Genomic DNA, 20,216 nt, shown 5'->3' with positions numbered 1-20,216 from the left:
CTTACGCACAATTCGGAGCTGCTCCAAAAGCGGCTTCCGTGCGGTAAAAGACACGCCGGCACTGGGTGCGCGCTTACACGTACGCGGGTACGTGTGCTGAATATGTATATGTAACGCCCGCATAGCGGTTACCCCACGCAGCACAAAATCCGCCCGGGACGTTGAAAAAAGACAAAGAGAGAGAGAGGGAGGAAAAAGCCGCAGAGGAACCACGCCAAATCCCCAGCCGTGTATCAGTGGTGACCAGCGCGACGCCAAGTGTACTCGCGCTAACAGCTCTTTCCCAAGTACGGGATCCTCTCAGAAACAGGGGATCTGATCCACGGCGCGCCGTACAAGGGCTGCAGGAGAGAGGGAACAACGCAGCGAGGACAACGGGATGAGCCACGCACTCACGCCAATCGCCGCCGGGAAGACAGCGACGGTAATGAGGTGGGCAGCACGACGTCGCCTTTCACAAAATAAGACAGCACATCCGTGTAGCAAGAGTGGCTTAGTCCGGCGCTCATTCAGCGGCAACTTTACGTTCAGGCCCCTCACTGGAGTGGCGGGCCGCAGTGAACCGCCAGTCATCTGCCACAGTGTATAACAATTGTGTTGAACAGTCGTGCGGCACTTTGACTTCCCCGTGATGCTAGCTAACTACATATGTAATACAGAACCTACTTGCGTGCGTGCGCGCGCGCGCGCGCGCGTTTGTGTGTGTGTGTGTGTGTGTGTGTGTGTGTGTGTGTGTGTGTGTGTGTGTGTGTGTGTGTGTGTGTGTGTGTGTGTGTGTGTGTGTGTGTGTGTGTGTGTGTGTGTGTGTGTGTGTGTGTGTGTGTGTGTGTGTGTGTGTGTGTGTGTGTGTGTGTGTGTGTGTGTGTGTGTGTGTGTGTGTGTGTGTGTGTGTGTGTGTGTGTGTGTGTGTGTGTGTGTGTGTGTGTGTGTGTGTGTGTGTGTGTGTGTGTGTGTGTGTGTGTGTGTGTGTGTGTGTGTGTGTGTGTGTGTGTGTGTGTGTGTGTGTGTGTGTGTGTGTGTGTGTGTGTGTGTGTGTGTGTGTGTGTGTGTGTGTGTGTGTGTGTGTGTGTGTGTGTGTGTGTGTGTGTGTGTGTGTGTGTGTGTGTGTGTGTGTGTGTGTGTGTGTGTGTGTGTGTGTGTGTGTGTGTGTGTGTGTGTGTGTGTGTGTGTGTGTGTGTGTGTGTGTGTGTGTGTGTGTGTGTGTGTGTGTGTGTGTGTGTGTGTGTGTGTGTGTGTGTGTGTGTGTGTGTGTGTGTGTGTGTGTGTGTGTGTGTGTGTGTGTGTGTGTGTGTGTGTGTGTGTGTGTGTGTGTGTGTGTGTGTGTGTGTGTGTGTGTGTGTGTGTGTGTGTGTGTGTGTGTGTGTGTGTGTGTGTGTGTGTGTGTGTGTGTGTGTGTGTGTGTGTGTGTGTGTGTGTGTGTGTGTGTGTGTGCAGCTCTTCAGCTCTTACGTTCTCGCGACAACGCATGCGCAGTCCGGAACTGAAAGGCTGACTATGAGGTTTATAACCTAATAACACGCCGTTTAGTCGTTACTTCAAACCGGCGATCACGACCATAAGAGTAATAAATAATACGCGAGATAGCACAGCATAGTGAGCTGTGGGAACATACCAAGGCCCTAGACTGTGGACGCGCCAATTATAATATAGGCGTAGTAGTTGGTATAACTTCCACATGGAGAAAAGTACGACCGAAAAAAAAATAGACTTGGAGGACATCCCTTATATGGGCTCAGTATTGAATGCGTTGACCTACCTCGCAAGGCTGACTAGCTGAATCATGCCCAGCACCGTCAGCGCACTAACTGCGGTGTGACTCAGAAGTCTATGAAATCTTATTCCGTGATCAGACTTGCTCTTCGGTTCCGCGTGCCGTGCGAAAACCGCGAAACGTCCCCTCCATACACCGGGGGTATTAAGCGCTCCCTTGGGATGCCGGCCGATTGGTGACCCTTAATTGCGGCCGCCAAATAGTTTGAGCGACCCTTAATCTCGGATTCGCGCAGCTCATAAGGTCCACCTCACGCTGTGTGTACGCGTGCCTTCAATTCAATCTCGAGCGTTGCGCCTATTGAGAGGACGGCTCATAGCGCAACGAGACAGAATAAGAGCTGAGGGGGAGGATGAGGAGGAGAGGAGCCATAAACGCTAACAAATAAATGCTCTTTGAAAGACATAGATGGAGAGAAAGACGAGAGGACTTCGCGTCGCTCTGCACCCGAAGACGGCGGATTAAGACGCCACAACAAGGGGCCCGCTGATCCAGTAGTGCATAAGGGGCAGGGATGAGGGAGGGGGAAAGGGTGCTGCGCCCTTCTTAACGAGGAAGCGCCATGCTTCCACTGACTCCGCTCTTCCGCGTCTTTTCTGATTGCCACCGCTCACTGGGGAGCACGTGGAGGAATCGAGGGGACGCGAAGGGGGGCGAGTAGTGACGTCAGACGCGCCGGCTATTCCCGATTGGCGGAGACCGCGACGAGGGGCCGTCGGCTCCGCAGTTAAAAACGACGGGGCACGCGCTTCCCGAATGTGCCACTGCGCTCCAAGCAGCGAAGACAGCGGAATTTTAGCAGCTCTCCTGCACGAGTGCACAGCGGAATCGGCATCATGTGAGTTCATGCGGACGCCTTGCTGTATGCTGTTCTGTACTGCTAATACGCTAGCTGTTATTAGCCTATTACAGCTTTAATTGTAATGAGCAATGGCCTATCTGTACTGAACCTATTATAGTTTCAAATGTTTTCCTGCAGGTTTTATCACACAGTTCCGGACAGCTGAGGAACCTGTCCCTTCTGAGCTAACGACAGTTACGTAGAGATGCACGGTCAGCCTCTACTACCTTATCGTAGATTAGGATCGAAGGACAAAGGTTCTGAACCCTGTCAATCGTTGTTCCAGACAGAGACCCTACATCTACTGAGCTTGTGGCAGTTTCGGAAGAGTTCAGTCCTCTTTAATGCGCTTACCATAGCATTGAACAGAAGGATAGCCAGTCACTAGGGTTCATGTCCTAGTTCGTACAAAAAAGCAACCGGTTTTTAACTCAGTTTGTAGCAATTCAAATAGAAGTGTGGCGTAGCTTACATAGCATGCATGGAAAGATCACACCTGCTCGCTGTGTGGCTAGACTGCATGCACGTGTGTGGTTGTAGTGAAAGGCGAAAATCTCGCTCACGGCCCCGCAGTTGCCTAGAAAAGTTCTGGATCATGGTTTAGCCGGCAACGTGGGGCTATACAGGAGACATACGTACGTACAAGGTGGGGAACAGAGATAGAGCGAGAGACGTGTAGAGATCATCATCATCACCATACTGACTACGCCCACTGCGGGACACTGCTACGCTTGCCTTCTCTTGGAATCCACTCCGTTACCCTTAAAGAGCAGCGGTTATCTTGCTTTCCCATTACATGCCCTGCCCAAGCCCATTTTTTCCTCTTGATTTCGAATAGGATGTCATTAACACGCGTTTGTTCCCTCACCCACTCTGCCTGCTTCTGGTCTCCCAATGTTACACCAATCATTTTCCTTTCCGTAGCTCGCTGCGTTGTCCTCAATTTCAGTTGAACCCTTTTCGTTAGACTCCCAGTTTCTGCCCCATAGGTTGTTGCCGGCAAGATACAGATGTTATATACTTTTCTCTTGAGGTATATGGAGAGACATGGAGATATGGAGGTCAATTTCCTCTTTCTTCGTCTGTGTACCTGAAGCCGCTTTTATTCCCCAACAACGGAATCACACTTAAAATGAACGCGTTTCCAGCTAAGAATGCTCGCAGGTCTGTATGGCAGAGCTCTTCAGGCACCTAAAGGTCATCAGTACGCAACCCATACAGGCTATACAGAAGTGTTAAAAGAAAAGGTCTTTAAGGCAGAGCATTTCTTGTCACTAAGTGAGGCCGGGGTGTGAGTCGAAACTGTCAAGGTATCGTTTCGCTGATACCGTAAATGCCGTTGTAAGAGGGAAAGTGATTGTGCTGCACATTGTAGGCGTGTCGCACGTTTATCAGGCAGGAGCGACCAGCGCATAACGTAGGACTCAGCTACAAGGTGTCACCTGATAAAATATTGAAAGCCCATGTTTTTAACGCCAAGAATATTTTTGCTTCCAGCCTATGCAAGAACGAGAATTCGAAAGTCCGTGCCCTTCGATCATGCCGAGCAGTTATGGACAAAAGCGTAATTGAACGGGAAAGAGTTTATGAACCAAATTTATTCATATATTGTAAGATTTATCTATAACAATGAATATATCCGCAGATCTCCCGTCGGCAGGCCTGCATTTTTTTGCTGTTAACGTTTTTCTTATCTCAAAAGCGCTGCCCATTGGTTTTCGATGGCAGTCTTAAATTCTCGATGCGAGCGGCGGGAAAACTTTAAAAGAAAGATTTCGCTAAACATCGGAAGAATGTACCATTACCTTCAATATTTCCATAACAGTAGATTACAATTTTCTAATATTCAAAATTTTTCTCCCAGAATGTTGGGCATGTTGCTCCAGACGCTGGATAACAACACCGCGCGTGGCAGTTTAATACATTACAAACACGTACTTATTTTATGTGCGCTTCACATAAAACGGTATATACGGTTGCAATAGGAATCAGCAGATATGTCGTTTCCTTGGTGCTCAATTTCACGGTAAAATTAGACATGAGCGCACACCACGGGAAAGGACGTGGTCTATATGTCACGAGTGGGGTTCAACGGACCGAAGCGCCAAAGAGAAGGGCTCGGGATTGATTTCGACCACCAGCTTTTCTTTACCGTGCATTAGCTGACATCGCAAAACGCACCTGAGTTTCTGAATGCGGCAGCCGTGGCCGAAATACGATCTCACGACCTTGGGCATGGCAACCGAACACCATAGACAATGAGTCACCCCGGCGGGCCGAGGGAAAATGGAGAACGCCTTTTGAAAGCGGTTGCTCCCGTCAAAATTACGGTACATTGCCACTTAACTTGTCAAGAGTGCTTCGCTTAGCGCGTTTTACAGCGGCCGATATTGCGATACATATGGTTTTTGTGATGTATACAAGCGACATGACAGCGGCATCGTGTTTCGAGCAGAAGCGCGTGGCTTTGTGTATATCCACGTGTTTTGTGGTCACGTGACGGCAAGCAGCTTCATGGTGCCCTAACAGCTGACTTACTCACCATCTCACAGGGTACCAGGCTTTCTACGCATCATCACTTTAAAAGATCGGGGGCAATGTGTCGTCACTCATAAAAATCGCCCATTGGCTGAAGGAAAGTGACGTCAGCAGACCGAAGGTGACGTCACTTCTGGCAAATGCATCAACAGCTTCTAATGTTGTTTCATTGCCAACATATAAGGTAATTAAGTGTCCCTATGAATTTTGTATGAAGCTGCATTTAGAAGCGTATAGTTTGCCTTACCTGAAGCAAGTTTATTTGTCAGTGCAATCCGCTATACCGCGCATAAAGAGGAAATATTTACGGGAGAGTGCACAGGGTGAATCTAGCAAATGCAGAAGCTAACCCCAAGACTTCATGCAGCCTTCGTCTCTCCATTAAAGTAGAAAGTTGGAGCTTCCGAGTGCTCATTCTCGGCACTAATTAATTTGATGAGTTTTGTTCCACTGGCGTAGCTAATGGGTAAGAAACTTTACACGGAGAACTGAACGGCGAAACCGGCTGCGTCAGAAATGGCGAACAGGAACGGGTTGGCCGTGCCGCCAGCCGTGAGCATTTCAGGCAACTCAGGCGAAAGCCGAGAGTTCAGGCTAGTTTTTGTTCTTCAGTTTAGCTATATTATAGTGGAGCTAAATTATCCGCACAGCGCAGAAGCGTCTGGATACTCTTCCTACAGCCTGCCTTAACATAGAAATGCAGGCACACTGTACGCTAAAACGTACTGCGAACGAAGAAGCGCGGGCCAGCGGAATGCAACGTTGGTTACACCGTTGCCCCGATTGCCTCCACGTCCCAAAACGATTTGGATCATGAAAGGGAGACAAGATTCTATAACAGGCACTCTAAACACTAATACTCTTATATGGGAGTAAAAAGAGTGTGAACTCTCCACTAGCGTGCACTTCATTTTATAAATAGGAGTGCGCTAGAAAACAGCTTACTCCCTTTTCACTCCCTTCTGTTAGAGCACACAGCCCTAAGGGGGGAGGGGGGGGGGCACTATTTAGCCATTCCTTGCTAAAACTGCACAATGAGGTGCGCTAGTTTTTGACATAAACCTGATCTTTAGTGAGTAATTTCCGTAACAAGACGAGTTGCACGCCGCCGCGATAGCTCAGTGGTTAAGGTGCTCGTCTGCTGATCCGGAGTACTCGGATCCAGGTCGCGGCGGTCGCATTTCGATGGAGGCGAAACGCGCAGGGCGTTCGTGTGCTGCCCATTGCTAGTGCACGTAAGAACCCAAGGTGATATTAATCCGGAGCCCTTCACTACGGCATCCTTCATAGCCCGTGTGTCACTTTGGGACGTTAAGCTTTACAATTTATAGTTCACAATTTTGAATTATAAGCGCAGCGCGTTGCAGTAAGCCTTGGCGGCTGTATCGTCAATCAATCAGTCCAGCTTATTTCAACATTAGTGGTGTTGAGGACCGCAGACAAAATGCCTCAAGATGGGCTTGACGGGATCCGCAACGCCGTGTATATGGCAACATGCAGCAAGCATACAAAGCTATATCATACACATGATGTCATAGGTTCATATTACACATCCTTCAAAACATACAAAACTAAGTTAGTTCAAGAAAAATGAGAGAAGGTGACATAAACATTTGTTTCCCATAATTAGTTCGCAAGCGCGTTATACCTCCCATCGTTTAAATTGACGAATGTTACGTGTGTATATTTTTGGAGATAAATTTCCAACATTGAAAAGAGCGTTGTTATTTCTTTTGCGTAATTCATTGCGAAGTCAGTGTCTCCTCACCCTCAGCGTAGAAGTGACGCGAACATTAAGTGCTGCTCTTCACAGGGAAGGTTCCCGGGCTTTGAATGCGTTCGCGCTCGGCTGCCCCAACGGCAATCACGCACAGCCCGCCACTGCCCCAGTTTCAAAGGAAATGAGCCCCGTAAAGCTCCTCCCGTGTTGAGAACGCCCACTGAGAGCATCGATATACGATATCAAAGCGTGATACCAAAGGTGATTTGTGATGTGCAAGCTACAGGCGATTACTTGCGTCCAACGATGCTACGCATATCGTCCACGCGAGACCGCGCACATCCTTAATCCAAGCCGTGGGGATGCCCGGGCAACGCAGATCCCTTATGGAAGGATTTCCCGGTTCAAAGGCGACGCCATGCGTACTGCTTTTGGAAAGTTCGAGGTCCCTTGGGGAGTGACCGCAACTGCAACTCAGCAGTGGGGTGGAGCGCATATATACTCTTCACACAGTGAAAAATCTGGACGAAGCTTACTAAGCACGAGCCGCGGAAGCCGAGACCCCAGCTTCCCGCCTGCTCTGGTCGCAAACGAAGCGATGCGGGGCGCCATATAGGAAAAAAGAAAACGCATGCACAGAAATAGAGGCAGTGCATGGTATGGATGGTTCGCGATCGCTGCCTTCTAAAGGATTAACGCTAAGCCTCACGGAGTGCAATTAGGTGCACGGTGCAGACATATACGTCAAAAGCAAGGGCTGATCCTGCTCCTTCCCGCAAATAAAAAAACAGTGAATGTGTTATTAAAAGTGCTGTTGCGGCTCCAAAACTTCCGCAAGAGGATAATCTTGAGGACAGAGGAAAAAGATATCATTGCGGAGGTTAGAACTACCGCGCGGCTAGCACCGCGTTTCTTTGAAAGCTCACCTCTGCCGCTGTAGACTACATTTTTTTTATGGGCTTACGTAAGTTCTCTTAAAGGGAGACTAGTGACAACTGCATCTGATTTTCTTCTGAGTAAAAATTGATTTCATGGCTATTTATGGCTACGTTAATGTTTGTCCTGCAGAAAAAGGCGCATTAAGTGCTGGCAAATTTGGTTTTTAAAATTGTCCCGCCCTATGATTTAAAGTTGTGGCGTCCTGACCGAAAATGACTCCGTGATCATCGTTTTGAAGTGGATGACGGTGCAGCCTAGCCTCAGGGGTCTACGACAATTAAACAGTCTTGACACGTAGCAGTTTGCTTGAGAAAACGGCCGGTGGTGGCGACACCCATGTTTATTTTTTTAGCCTATATTAGCTTTTAAAGCATGGTTTTTCAGCCAAGCTAGCGTCTTTGTCATTAGAACGCGGTAGTGCGTTGATACAAGGCAACTTAAATTTGTCTTCATTATGTCAGTTTGTCAGGTTTCTCTGAGCCTAATTTGCACCGACGGCTGGTGAGCTTGTCAGTCCGCTTCAACATCTTTGAAAGAGTGCGCTATTTATAACGCAGGCGACAGCGGTAAAAAAATGAAGGAAGTAGAGTCATTTAAAGGGAACTCTCACGCGAATACATGAGCACTGCTAATTCAAGCGTATCGCCTTCTGCAGAGTGCTGCACCTGCAAGATTGCACCTCGTAAGGCTATAAATCCTGTAAATCTGACGGATATATAATTAATCTCCTGATCTTACCTAGCAGCCTGGTTTTTGCCTTACTGCTCTATGCCACTACGCGCGCCTCAGTTCTTGGCTTAGTAAACGAAAACCTATCACAGAGAGCATCAATTAGGCCTTTCGCTAAAATTAAGGGCTAATGATCGTAACATTTGCCTGCTCCAGCCGCCTTCAATCAAAGTCTACTGCATCAGAGAAGAGCTTGTTTCCAAGTGTTGTGATTTATATTTACTACCTTTTTTTTGCGCTATGCAACGCAAGAAAAAAAGTTAATGGATCCCTATATCTGCACACTAAAGTAATCGCCAAAGGATAAAGGGACCTGTAACCTTTAACGGAATAATCAAGAAAGTAATCAGCTCAGCGCGTAGTCGTCGCACAGGCCGCGTGAGTTCTGTACCGCGGCGCCGGCAGTCGCAGATGACACAAACCGCAAATCGTCCTATTTCGCAAAAAGCTACAAGTAAATAGCAAATTTCGGTCACTGAACTATGGAGGCGGATAAAAAAAAAAAGACGAGAATGCCGGCGACTCCCACAAGCATCGATATTCTCCTGCAAGTTCATATATAAAGAAATTAGGACCAGACATCACCAATGACGTTGCGAAAGTTTGTGGAGGAGACGTCTTACATCTTACGCTTGCCTTCCGGACGTCCGAGTGTGTCGTGAGGCGCCAGCATCGATCGGCTGCTGTCATTGGTTGCAGCTGTTTGCCGGCGCTGTCATGAGCGCTAGCAACAGCAGCATTAAATCTGTACCCATAATAGGTCGCCAGCCTCATCGGCGCATCGGCCGATTATTGTCTTGCTCTGCCTGGATGGTCGACTTCTGTGTACTTCCTACGCGAAAACACAGCGAGTAAGTATAGGCTCCATGAAGAAGTAACAGACCCTTCTGCAGAGTATTTTGATGCTCTGATTTTGCCAGTAGCAATTCGTTCGGTTACGATGTAGCCGTTAAAGTTTTACGGAAGTGATTTTTCTGGCTCTTGTCCAGAATATTTTTTTCTCTTGTGGCGCTATTGCCAACCGCATTAAGTGCGAAAGAAAAGAAAGGTCACGATAACCGCGATAAGAGTGTCAGTATTGGACGCCTGTTTCGTAACTCTCGGAGCGGGTGAACACTTTCGAAATTGCTCTATACTATGTGGGAAGACATCATTCTTACTGCGCTTTGCGAGGCAATCACTTAAGAAACCGCCAGCTGAAATGGACACTCGGTTTTTATGGCACAGTACATACCTATATACGACGTTAAAGCTGGCGGGAGGCGTTGGGGGGAAGCACTCTATTCGTAATAATCACGTTACAGGGACTGCTGAGTTTGAGTGCGACGCGCAGCTTGAAGACTGCAGGCGAAATGCGGCCGCTAAACGGAGCTGTTCCGTCAGAGATGGACGTAATTCCCGCAGTTAACGGCTTGCTCTTCAATAGGACACGATCAGCTATCCAAGACACCCACTGCTCATAGCAGCAGTAAACAAAGTGTCGTTTCAGCCGCAAACACAACAGTGCATCCCGGATTGATGCGTTGTTGTGAACGAAAGTTGGAAAGCAGCCGTGGTAAACGCCAACCCTTACTCCCCCCATCTGTCTATATCATAAAAAAAAACTTTGGGACTCGACCATAATCTTAAAGAAATTGCGACAGCATTTGGAAGTTTTTGTTATCCCCCAGATATACCGAAGTACCCCCAAATTTTGCAAGTATAGGCCCACCCCAGAAACATGAAAAAAGCTGGATTAGTGGGTTGATTAAGGTGTATTAGTGGGAATTATTGGTAGTATTAATGTGGATTACCGAGGGTTAGTGGATGGATTAAGGTTGAAGAGCGGATTGGGTTGTTATAACCCCATATCATAATCCAATGGAATAGACAAGAGAGAGAGAGAGAGAGAGGACTTTATTTACGCCGACATGAACCTCGGGACAGGGGCTCAGCCAGCGGGAGGGTCTCCCCCTTGCCGGCCCTCCTGCGCCGTGACCGCAGAGAAGGTCTTGGAGTAAGCCTCCTCGGCACTCGAAAATTCTAGTCCTATTTTCATATTTGGCGGGGCTGATGACGTCACGGCGTTCCCGACCAATCAGAGAATTTCTTTACGGAGAAACTCAACGGTTTTTACAAGACGACAGCCTAAATGCCATTGTATTAAAAAGAAAACGTGTGGCGAGGGCAAGACGTGTGCAGGCGCCCAGGTCAGCGTTTGGCTTACTGATTAGTATTCTGTTAATGCAAACACTGTGGCGGCCCCGTCCACTCTGATCGTGCACAAAGACGCCTTCATGCGCATAAAAAAAAAAAGAAAAGCAGTACGCGACACTCGCATCGGGGCGAGCTAGCGATCTTCGAGAATGCAGCCTTGAAACGTCGTGCAAGGCGATCAACGAACGACCTCCGAGCTTTCTCCTTCCGCTGTAGTGCACGCGGCGGCGCGTATTTGTGGCACTGCCGTCCGAGCAGCTTTGTTGCCGGCTACCTCGACCCACAGGCGCCCTTGCAGACTAATTGTTGTTGTTTACCTCCAGGAGGCGGGGCCGAAAGCGCCAGGCTTGGAAATATCCCGCGCTGAACGCCACGGGCCTTGTGCCGTCCACCGCCAAGGTTCAGCTCGCCGCAAACAATCTAAGCGCGTTGCGCTGTGCGCGGTTTGCTCCAAAGAGGATTAGCTTTCTAGCGGTGCAGATTTATAGTCTCCCAGGAACCCTTAACGCTCCGTCAGATAAGGAGATTAAAAAAGGTGCCCTTTACAGCGTTCGGACCATTTAGTTTTGTGTCCTAATTTCGGTGTGCACGAGAAAGAAGTTACCTTGCTTCACAATCAGCCGGCCCAAAACGAAAACTGGAGCATGCTGGTAACAGTGTACGGCGCTGTAGATGGCGGTTACCGTGTTGCGTTTCCTTTAGCACCAGCCAGGTTCTGACTGCACATCCACAAGCGTAGCGCGCGCGCCCAATGGAAGCGGTAACGTTATCGAAATATGATAACGGTATGAAAAAAATGGCTTTGATCGGTCCGGAAGGTGATTTAGGTTTAGTTTATGGGGGTTTAACGTCCCAAAGCGACTCAGGCTATGAGAGACGCCGTAGTGAAGGGCTCCGGAAATTTCGACCACCTGGGGTTCTTTAACGTGCACTGACATCGCACACTACACGGGGTAAGGTGATTTACCAATCGAAGCCGAAAAATCAACTTTATCGCAGTGTACCCGGAATGGCGCTGATCATGCTCAGCCAAAACAAGTGCAACATAATGTACGAAGCAATACCGGCATGAGCGTAGTGCCGGGCTCCGTCTCACGAGTTCGCTACTGTGATTTGGCGTGGATTATGGGGTTTACCGCACCAAAGCAACTCAAGGTATGAGGGACGCCGTAGTGAGGGGCTCAGGAAATTTCGACACACTACATCGCACACTACACTAGCCTCTAGAATTTCTTATCCGTCGAAATTCGAATGCAGCGGCCGGGATCGAATCCACGTCTTTCGGGTCAGCAGCCGAACGCCGTAACCACAGAGCCACCGCGGCGGCGCATTCCGCGAATGTGAACTGAAATGCCGCGCGGTGATGCGTTACCAACAGTGCTGTGCGATGTGTAGTCTTCGAGAAAAAAGAAAAGACTTTTCACTCTGCGTATGATCAATGTTCGCACCGGGCCTTCTGGAGAACAGTTGGCACTCCAAAGGTCTAGAGACTGCCCCAGAAAGTCTATAGAACTTCTCGCCAACGCTTAGAAACGCCGGGGAGGCCTGCTGACTTGACCAATGCAGTCCAACCATAGCTCCAATCCAACCTAAAGTGTTCTCTTTACTTTCAACGAAAAGTTAAACACGTCGCTCTGCTCTGCCACGCCTATAACGCGACAAAATCGGAGGAGCTCGGAAAGCATGAAAAAAAAGTTTATCATTTAATATTACGACATCTCTGGAATGTGACAACCGCACAGCGGCCTCGATCGTTGGCTTCGGTTTTATAACGCGGAAACAACAACAATATGCGAACGCACGCAAATAGGTAGTTGAGAATAAAATTACTTGTTTCGAACAATATAAAGCAAGCATGCATTCATATGTTTTTGTTTTTTGCTTAAATGAGCGAGATCCACGAAAAGAAAATCTATTTCTCTTTTGCGAACGTTATGAGAACGAAAGGCGCCACGTAATGCCAAGAAAACGTGCGCGCAAATCCAACTTCAAATAAAAGATGAACCAGATCCTAGTGACGTACAGGTCAAAATCAGGCAAATTCAATCGTGAAAACCTTCCTTGTCAGCTTGCGCCTCATGGATCGGGCTGTTTCGAGCGTGGTTTCATTAATTCGTTTATCAGCGCTAGTTTCTCGTCGACTGCGACGGATATGAATTAAGAGGTCGCCGGAATATATCTGAACCCACAAGACGACGATAACGATTGTATCATTAGGATGAAACAAGAATGCGCATATACTATATTGACCGTTAACTCGTTTATTTTGGCTAGCTGCAACAGTCTTCCTGAATTTATTTTTACTAGCCAAATAGCATAGGCAGACAGGAAACAACAAGCCTAACCATTGCCTGTCGGTTTGCGTCCTGTACAGGTCTACAATTTCGCTATTCATTACGAATTTAGGATGACACATTAAAGTAGAATACATATTCTAGATTGCATACAGTCTAGCTAGTTCCCCTCTCCGCAGCCGAAGTGTGAACAGAAGAAAAGAAAAAGGCTGTCCAATCAGATCCTGCGCCAGACGCCTGCTATTAGCATTATTTGCTTGCGCGCGCTGGTGAAGCACAGCAGTGCCCTTGATTGCACGCAATGAAATTTCTAATTGTTTTTCTGCTGAATTCACAAACTAGTTATTTTTGAGCATCGCCTTCATAAACACAGCTTCGAATACAAATGTATGAATAAGTTTTCTGAACTATACAGGATCAAATACAGAATTTCACAATGAAAATAGCTAAATTCGAATTTCACAAGCTGATAATGGCCAAATTGTTAGCGTAACTTTTCATTACATGGTGGTGTGGAGCTCCTCGAACTAACATGCAAAGCATACTGTATAACAGCTTGGAAAGCACTATGGTTTGTGTGGATAAGAAAGTTTCGCGTTTTTCTCAGTACTTGTTTAAGTACACTTGGCTCATTTCGAAAAAAAAAGTCATATATATATTTGTGTTTGATAATCTTCTCCTCAGCTGAGGTAGCGGTAACAGAAATGAAGCATTTCAGCACATCTAGACGGAAACAACTTTCTACCCGAACAAGACATAAAACACACCAACCGCAGCCCGAGTGGGCACTTCAATTCTCCTGATATATATATATATATATATATATATATATATATATATATATATATATATATATATATATATATATATATATATATATATATTCGCGAAGTTGGTCGAAAGAAATCGCGAAAACTGAAAGCAGCGTGCATTATTAAGCCTTCGTTAGTTGCCCGCCCCGCCAATTCCGGCCGACGCGTCCCAGCGACCTATTTGCGAGCGAAATAATCACGGTTGTTTTCGCTCTCGTAATGCAGGCTAGCTTGGCACTTCGTTCTGGAGAAAAGGTAGAGAATCTCTCTCCCCACATTGCCAGAAAAAAAAAAAAGGAAGTGTACATAAAGGGAAGTGTACGCGGCCTGTTATCATGCCCCGAGCTCCCTTCGAGATCATTCGGGTGCATGGTGTGTAACAGTGCAGCTTCCAAGGCACCGACGCTAGGTTATATAGTATAGTCATTAAACCTGTAGTGAGCACTGCAAGCAACAACCGGCCACAGAAGGTCTGCGCAAGGGTATATTGCAAGCCATTTGTGACCCTATAATGTGTTACTCTACATTTCATATACGCTTGGGTACCTGGATGCCATTCACAGCGCTATAAATACCTAACTGCGAGTAGAATAGCATTGAGCAAAACGGGACTAGCCCCAAATGTCGCACGTTTAACTTAAGCCGACGCAATGCAAGCAGAGCAAAATTGTACACAGATAATAGTAGAGCCAAACTATGTAATGATCAAGGGACAGGACGCATAATGCATTGAATCCAAAATTCACAGAAAAGCCTTTTAGGCGGCTCCTACGAGCATCCTCAGAAAATAGTTTTTTTTTTCTGTTCCCTTTCAGCGCACGGTGCGACAAACGCCGGACGCCGAGTTTTGTTCCCATAACCGTTCTAATGCAAACGCATTAAATAAACTGCAAATTTCACATATGTATGACTAGCATGCTTATTTTCTTCTTGCTCTGTCTCCCACCAGAATGCAACTCGGTCTGCACGGAACAACATGGATCCTTATCCTCGCCCTCACAGCGATCGCAGCCTCTTCTCCAGCTCGGTCCAGGTATGTCCTCCTACCAGCAGACCACCACTGCGCGCAAAGACAAGATTCTCGTAGCGATTCACAGATTCAGAAAGGCATACGTATTCATAACAGTCTGCAACGCCAGCTCCGTTATCACATGGCGCACTGTGTTTCATTTGCATCAACGCATTCTCCTTTCGCAACGACGCTAGTTGGAAGTGTTTACATGGAATTAGAAATTCGCGCCAGCACATTCAAATATGAAATTCACGCCGGGAAAGCTGTCATCACAGCTGTTTCTGTCGTATATTAGGCGCATGGCCTATAACCAGTGGAAGCAGCGTAAAGGCGTTGATGCTGAAACCTCATGGGTGATGCCACACTGTAAGAGCAAATATTTAACGCCCGCCGCATGGATTTTCCTTTACCTCATGCGAGAACAATAGGTAACTGCGCCTAAACACTCTCGTGTCAAGTTCTTGCGCCAAGCTCTCCACTATTGCTCCAGAAAGTTGGCCACAAGCATGGACAAGCTAATGTGTCTGTGAACAGGCCAAATAAAGCCTCTCCGTAACGCTGACGCGTTACCATTGAGCCCGGAAGGAATGACGTTAGTCTCAGCGAAACTGCGCGTGCTAACTCCGAAACGCTGAAACTTCAAATGCCTTCCGTGGCCCTCCTCAGAGCTTAGATCAGCAAGTCGAAACAGCACGCCGCCGCGTTAAGACACTGGGAGTTCTTGACTCTATAATAACTTCACCAAAAGTTCCATGCCGACCCCATTGCTGAGAAACTGCAGTGAAGCTTTCAGATCACAGCCATTTTCAAGCTATTTTTCATATCTTCTCGCCTGTGGTCTATTAATACGCCAGATGCTAGAAGACATACATACATGTTCCTAATTCTGAGGATCTATGTATGTCTCAGGATAAAGCTTTACGTAGCATAACAAGAAATGATCGATCAATTAACAAGACATCACTTTGCTCCAATGACAGGTGATCTGCTCTGAGCGTTCCCCCCAGACATTCCCACCTTCAGCCACCCTCCATCGCTTCACCCTCTGCTTGCGACAGCGCTTCCGTCGGTCACCCCTACGGTTGGTTCCCTCGGCATCGGTCCCCTTCGAAACGCACAGCTGCGAGCCGCTGCGCAGAGCTTGCAATACTCAACCCTCGTGTTTCCTCGACCACAACGCGGCCAAAACTGCGCCACGATCATCCTGTCACCTCACTCTTCTACCACTACTCCTCATTTAACACGCCAGTATGGCGTACTTGAGGTATAGATAAACAACTCACAAGCATCGCCATCCAATCTACTCATATTCCACTGTTATACAGAATGAACTATTTTGTGCCTCGTGTTTGCGGTAAAACACTGGCTGAAGTTCGGGACAATTGACGCTGCAGGTCACAAATTATGTCCACGCTCCCGTACAGGCCCCGGCGCCATTACTCAAACATTCCATATTCCTGTTCGCACATTCCAGGCCCAAGAGGGACGTGTACTACGACTCTTCGCTTGACCCCGGCGAAGAGTATCTGCTCAGCCTGCTTCGCAACCGTATCAGGTGAGGCGAACGGAAGGGCGTGATTTGTAGGTATCCAACTTTTAACTTTGAAATCACATAAAGCTGGCGGATCGGAACACGGCCCATGACCATGGCGTCGGTGACGCGGCTAGACGCAGTCTGGAATTGTGCCGAGTTTAATAGGTCATAAAAAATGAGACTGCCCCACAGTGAACATATACAATACTAGGTCGTCGCTAAACGCCTATTCAATGTTAAATGGATTGTTTCGCGAGGTAACTCGCACAAGAAAAATAAAAGCACCAAGATACAAGCCTCTTAAAGAACGTGGTTGTTGGAAGAGATAGAGCATTGAACGCTCCAAAGGAATTAGGCAGGACTCTCTGAAACGGCGCGCTTCGCTGTCCTCGAACTACATAACGCGTACAAAAAAGTGGCATTACAAAGGCTCCCGCTTATTACGGTTGTTATAACTACCGACTGCCAGTACGGAACAGTGCCCTTTATGCTGCGCTGACGAATCCACGCAACGTGTTCGACCAAAAATGGATTCAGCACGCAATGGGACGATGTGAGGGGAAATACAGGGTCATTTCCAAGACCCATTCGTCTGACCGCCGATCGCCTTCTCATAATCGTTAGATAATTTAAAATGATGTCATGGCTTCCACGCTATTATTGACGTTATCGTACATCTTAACGTTCCGGGGAACCTATATTCGAACTATGTTGTGCCATGTATACCACGTCAACCATTACATGCGTTTCACCCCATTATGGCAGAGGCGGGTGCACTAGAATGACGCAAATACTGGTTTATGGCGATTTAATATCCCAAAGCGACTCGTGCTACGAGGGACGCCGTAGTGCAGGGCTCCGGAAATTTCGACCACCTGGGGTTTTTTAACGTGCACTGACACCGCACAGAACACTGGCCTCTAGAATTTCGCCTCAACCGAAATTCGACCGACGCGGCTGGGATCGAACCCGCGTCTTTGGGGTCAGCAGCCGAGCACCATAACCACTGCACCACCGCGGCGGGCATGACGCAAATACTATGGGGGCACTGTCACCTTCTACATCATTGCGCATATCACCTGTAAACGCCGTATTATGACAGTCACTTAATTGTTTTCTCCCCCTCCCCTCTTCCGTCTCGCACCCATGGGCGCACAGCCACCCTTCTCTCCTGGAGCAGCAAAAGAGGGCGGGCGGTCTGCTGGACTTCGGCGTGTCCCGAGGCGCATCGGGAGCTGAAGCCGCCAAGGCCCGCCTCGGACTCAAGCTGGCCCACGACCCCTACGGGCCGGGAAGGCGCTGATCCTCGCCAACACCCAAGGGACCACCGACGGATGATATCCTGCACGCACTCGACATTGCACACTGACACACACACACGCACGGCATGGAGGCGGGGAAAACAGAGACCCCGTAACTCTTCTTCTCGGTTATGCCGATTCTGTTAGCAGTGCGCGCCACTAGAACTGACGAAAAAAAAAAAAAGAGAGACGCTGTGCTAATACTTTGGCTACATAGCTTACGCTGAGGCGCATCTAGTCAGCAGTACGTTGCTATTCCTGTGTCCCTGTACTGGTATGGATTGTTCCATCTCCGTCAGCAGGCGACCTCATTGCTTTCGAGCAGTGTGACCTGCGATTATGCGAGCTAGCGGTCACATTAGAAAGACTGTACATACTGTGAACAATTTATCTGTCATTGAGCCGCCTGAGTGGAATTACCGCGACCAAGATTGTTGCTAGGACCGTACCTCGCGCAGACATGTTTCTTGTTTTCTGTTTTAACATGCTGTCCAAGTAAAACAACTTGTTGAAGCGTAAACTTCGTAGAAATGCCTTATCTGTTTTAGAAGTTTGCTGCTGCTCTTTGCAACTGTGTTTCCTATGTACACGGCAATAACAACAGCCGCCACTGTCTTAGCAGCTAGTGGAAGCGATAAGCTCTACCCTTTCCCATCTAACACTATTCCGTAAGACACTAGTGCTCGGTGGTGCAATTTACGCGAGCTCAGTGCGGTGGGAACCTGATTAGCGCTGCATTACCTTGGTTTGAGTGGTGTCTTGGGCATGGCATACAGTTTTGCTCGAAGACAATGTACATGGACAAAGTACCGACATGGGATGCAACGTGTAATTTATTTGTACACAATAAAATAACTGAGGCCTAATACGTTGTCTCCCTCTCACTGCTTGATTCAAGACAAAAAGCCCAGCAGAAAACGCGGCCTCCACGTTCAGCTGTGGAAATCAAATGTGAACCAATCGGGAGGGAGTGACTCGTGCTCTCAAGCCACAAAACTAAAGAAAACAGCAACATCCATTCAAGACGACAAAGTTGTCCTCAGCAGTGTACGTAGTAGTACTGAAAAATAGACTGGACTAGGTACAATCATCCTCTGTGAAATGCTTATCACCATGGACTAAAGAGAGAAAAAAAGGACCAGAAATCCCAAATATGAGAGAGAGGTGCACTTCATGTGTGCTTCTATGTGCGCTTGGTATTGAGCCTAATAGACGACACAACGTCCAGAAGAGCAAGAAACACATCGGGTTGGTTTCTCTATCATAGCAGAGATTGCACACACACTCACAGAAAATGAACGTCCGAGCGTCATGCCATGCCGAACGAGTCGAACACCAACTTATACCGTCTCAGCAAACTTGCTGAGAAGCCCGATCAAACATAACTTGCGGGTTGGTCCTCAACTTTAACACCTTGTGCTTGGGATCCGACTTGAGAAACATTTTCTTTTCAGTCTCCTCACACCGGATGCTGTCTCACCCATTACCTTAACAACACTGCTCTTGACCCTGACAACAGCAGCAGCAGCAACAAGAAAAAAAGTATAAAAAGACATACACATGACCAGGAAAGCTTGCTGCAAACCCACCGGCACATGATGTGTCTATATATATATACACGTGATAAAGGTACAAAATTTACAAAATAGACTCTTATTATACAAAAAACCGGCCTCAGTGCAAGGACTATGCACAGCATCAAGGGAAAAAAATAATAAAAAAAACGAAATGCGAACAAGTGAACGCATTAGGCTCACTTCAAATTCGAGTTTGTAGACTCCAAAAAGACCTGTGCGCTTGCTTCAAAAGTGCGTTTGTGGACATTCTGACAATGGTGTCTTGAGCAAATCTACTGTCTATGGCACTGAAATATACAGTCGCAAGCGTAAAGCGTCGCAAAGTTCTCACGGAGTGCTGGCGACCGCGCAACGATGCAGCACTGGGGCGACACTGCACTAGGACAGCGCAGCACTAGGGCAGCGCAGCACTAGGCAAGAGCGCAGTAGGGCGACACTGGCCGCCAAATCACGCCTAATGCGCGACTCCGAACGACGCTACTCCGCGCTCGAGTTGAGGAGCTGGGCCCCAGGCTCAACTCGGCCGCCCGTGTCACGGCAAGCCAATCGCGTCGTCCAGGTCGCTCAGCAGATCAGCGTCGATGTCAGCGTCGTATGACGACGCTGTGACTACGTCATCATCATCGAGGAAATCGTCCAGGCGCTTGACCACGTCGCTCATTTCCAGCTCCGCATCCGGAGTGCTGGAACGGAGATAACATTAAATAAGGAGGCTGGAAATGTACGCAAGAAGGTCGAATAGGTGAACATCAAGGCAAGTGTATCGCGCTACCCTTGCTTGGGACTGTCCGCAGCGAAGCTGCCAGAGAGGCAATAACTTCGTTAAGCGAAGCTATAGGAGCAAGCGTGTTTGAGATGCGCAAAGTGAAAGCTCCTTTTCTAGGCCTCTCTTCGAAATCTGGTTGGAAAACCTTCTGGCACGCATGCCGTTATGAGCAAGATCACGCAAAGT

The 20,216-nt window shown here is 48.0% G+C and overlaps 2 protein-coding genes across 4 annotated transcripts in view; one reads left to right on the top strand and one right to left on the bottom strand.

The window, feature by feature from the left end:
* The first annotated feature begins 250 nt into the window (after nucleotides 1-250).
* Nucleotides 251-18,551, top strand: LOC144128882 (diuretic hormone class 2-like). 2 transcript variants are annotated; one of them, XM_077662656.1, is made up of 4 exons: nucleotides 251-432; nucleotides 14,790-14,873; nucleotides 16,327-16,407; nucleotides 17,545-17,823. In XM_077662656.1, exons 1-4 carry the CDS (start codon nucleotides 380-382, stop codon nucleotides 17,687-17,689), a joined length of 363 nt encoding a protein of 120 aa, XP_077518782.1. In that variant the 5' UTR covers nucleotides 251-379; the 3' UTR covers nucleotides 17,690-17,823. The 2 variants fall into 2 exon arrangements, with proteins under 2 accessions (XP_077518782.1, XP_077518783.1); XM_077662657.1 differs by lacking the exon at nucleotides 251-432 and adding an exon at nucleotides 2,488-2,609 and having other exon boundaries at nucleotides 17,545-18,551.
* LOC144128881 (uncharacterized) overlaps nucleotides 18,503-20,216 on the bottom strand; it is a 57,927-nt gene continuing 56,213 nt past the window's right edge. For both annotated transcript variants that reach the window (XM_077662654.1, XM_077662655.1), the window contains one exon: nucleotides 18,503-19,947. In XM_077662654.1, the coding sequence (XP_077518780.1) occupies nucleotides 19,797-19,947 (151 nt within the window). In that variant the 3' untranslated portion in view covers nucleotides 18,503-19,796. The remainder of the gene's footprint in view (nucleotides 19,948-20,216) is intronic.

The sequence above is a fragment of the Amblyomma americanum genome, chromosome 4 (assembly GCF_052857255.1).
Source record: "Amblyomma americanum isolate KBUSLIRL-KWMA chromosome 4, ASM5285725v1, whole genome shotgun sequence".
NCBI classification, from domain to species: Eukaryota; Metazoa; Arthropoda; class Arachnida; order Ixodida; family Ixodidae; genus Amblyomma; species Amblyomma americanum.
Note: the sequence above shows the minus strand (reverse complement) of the source record. Positions and strands in the feature narration are given on the sequence as shown.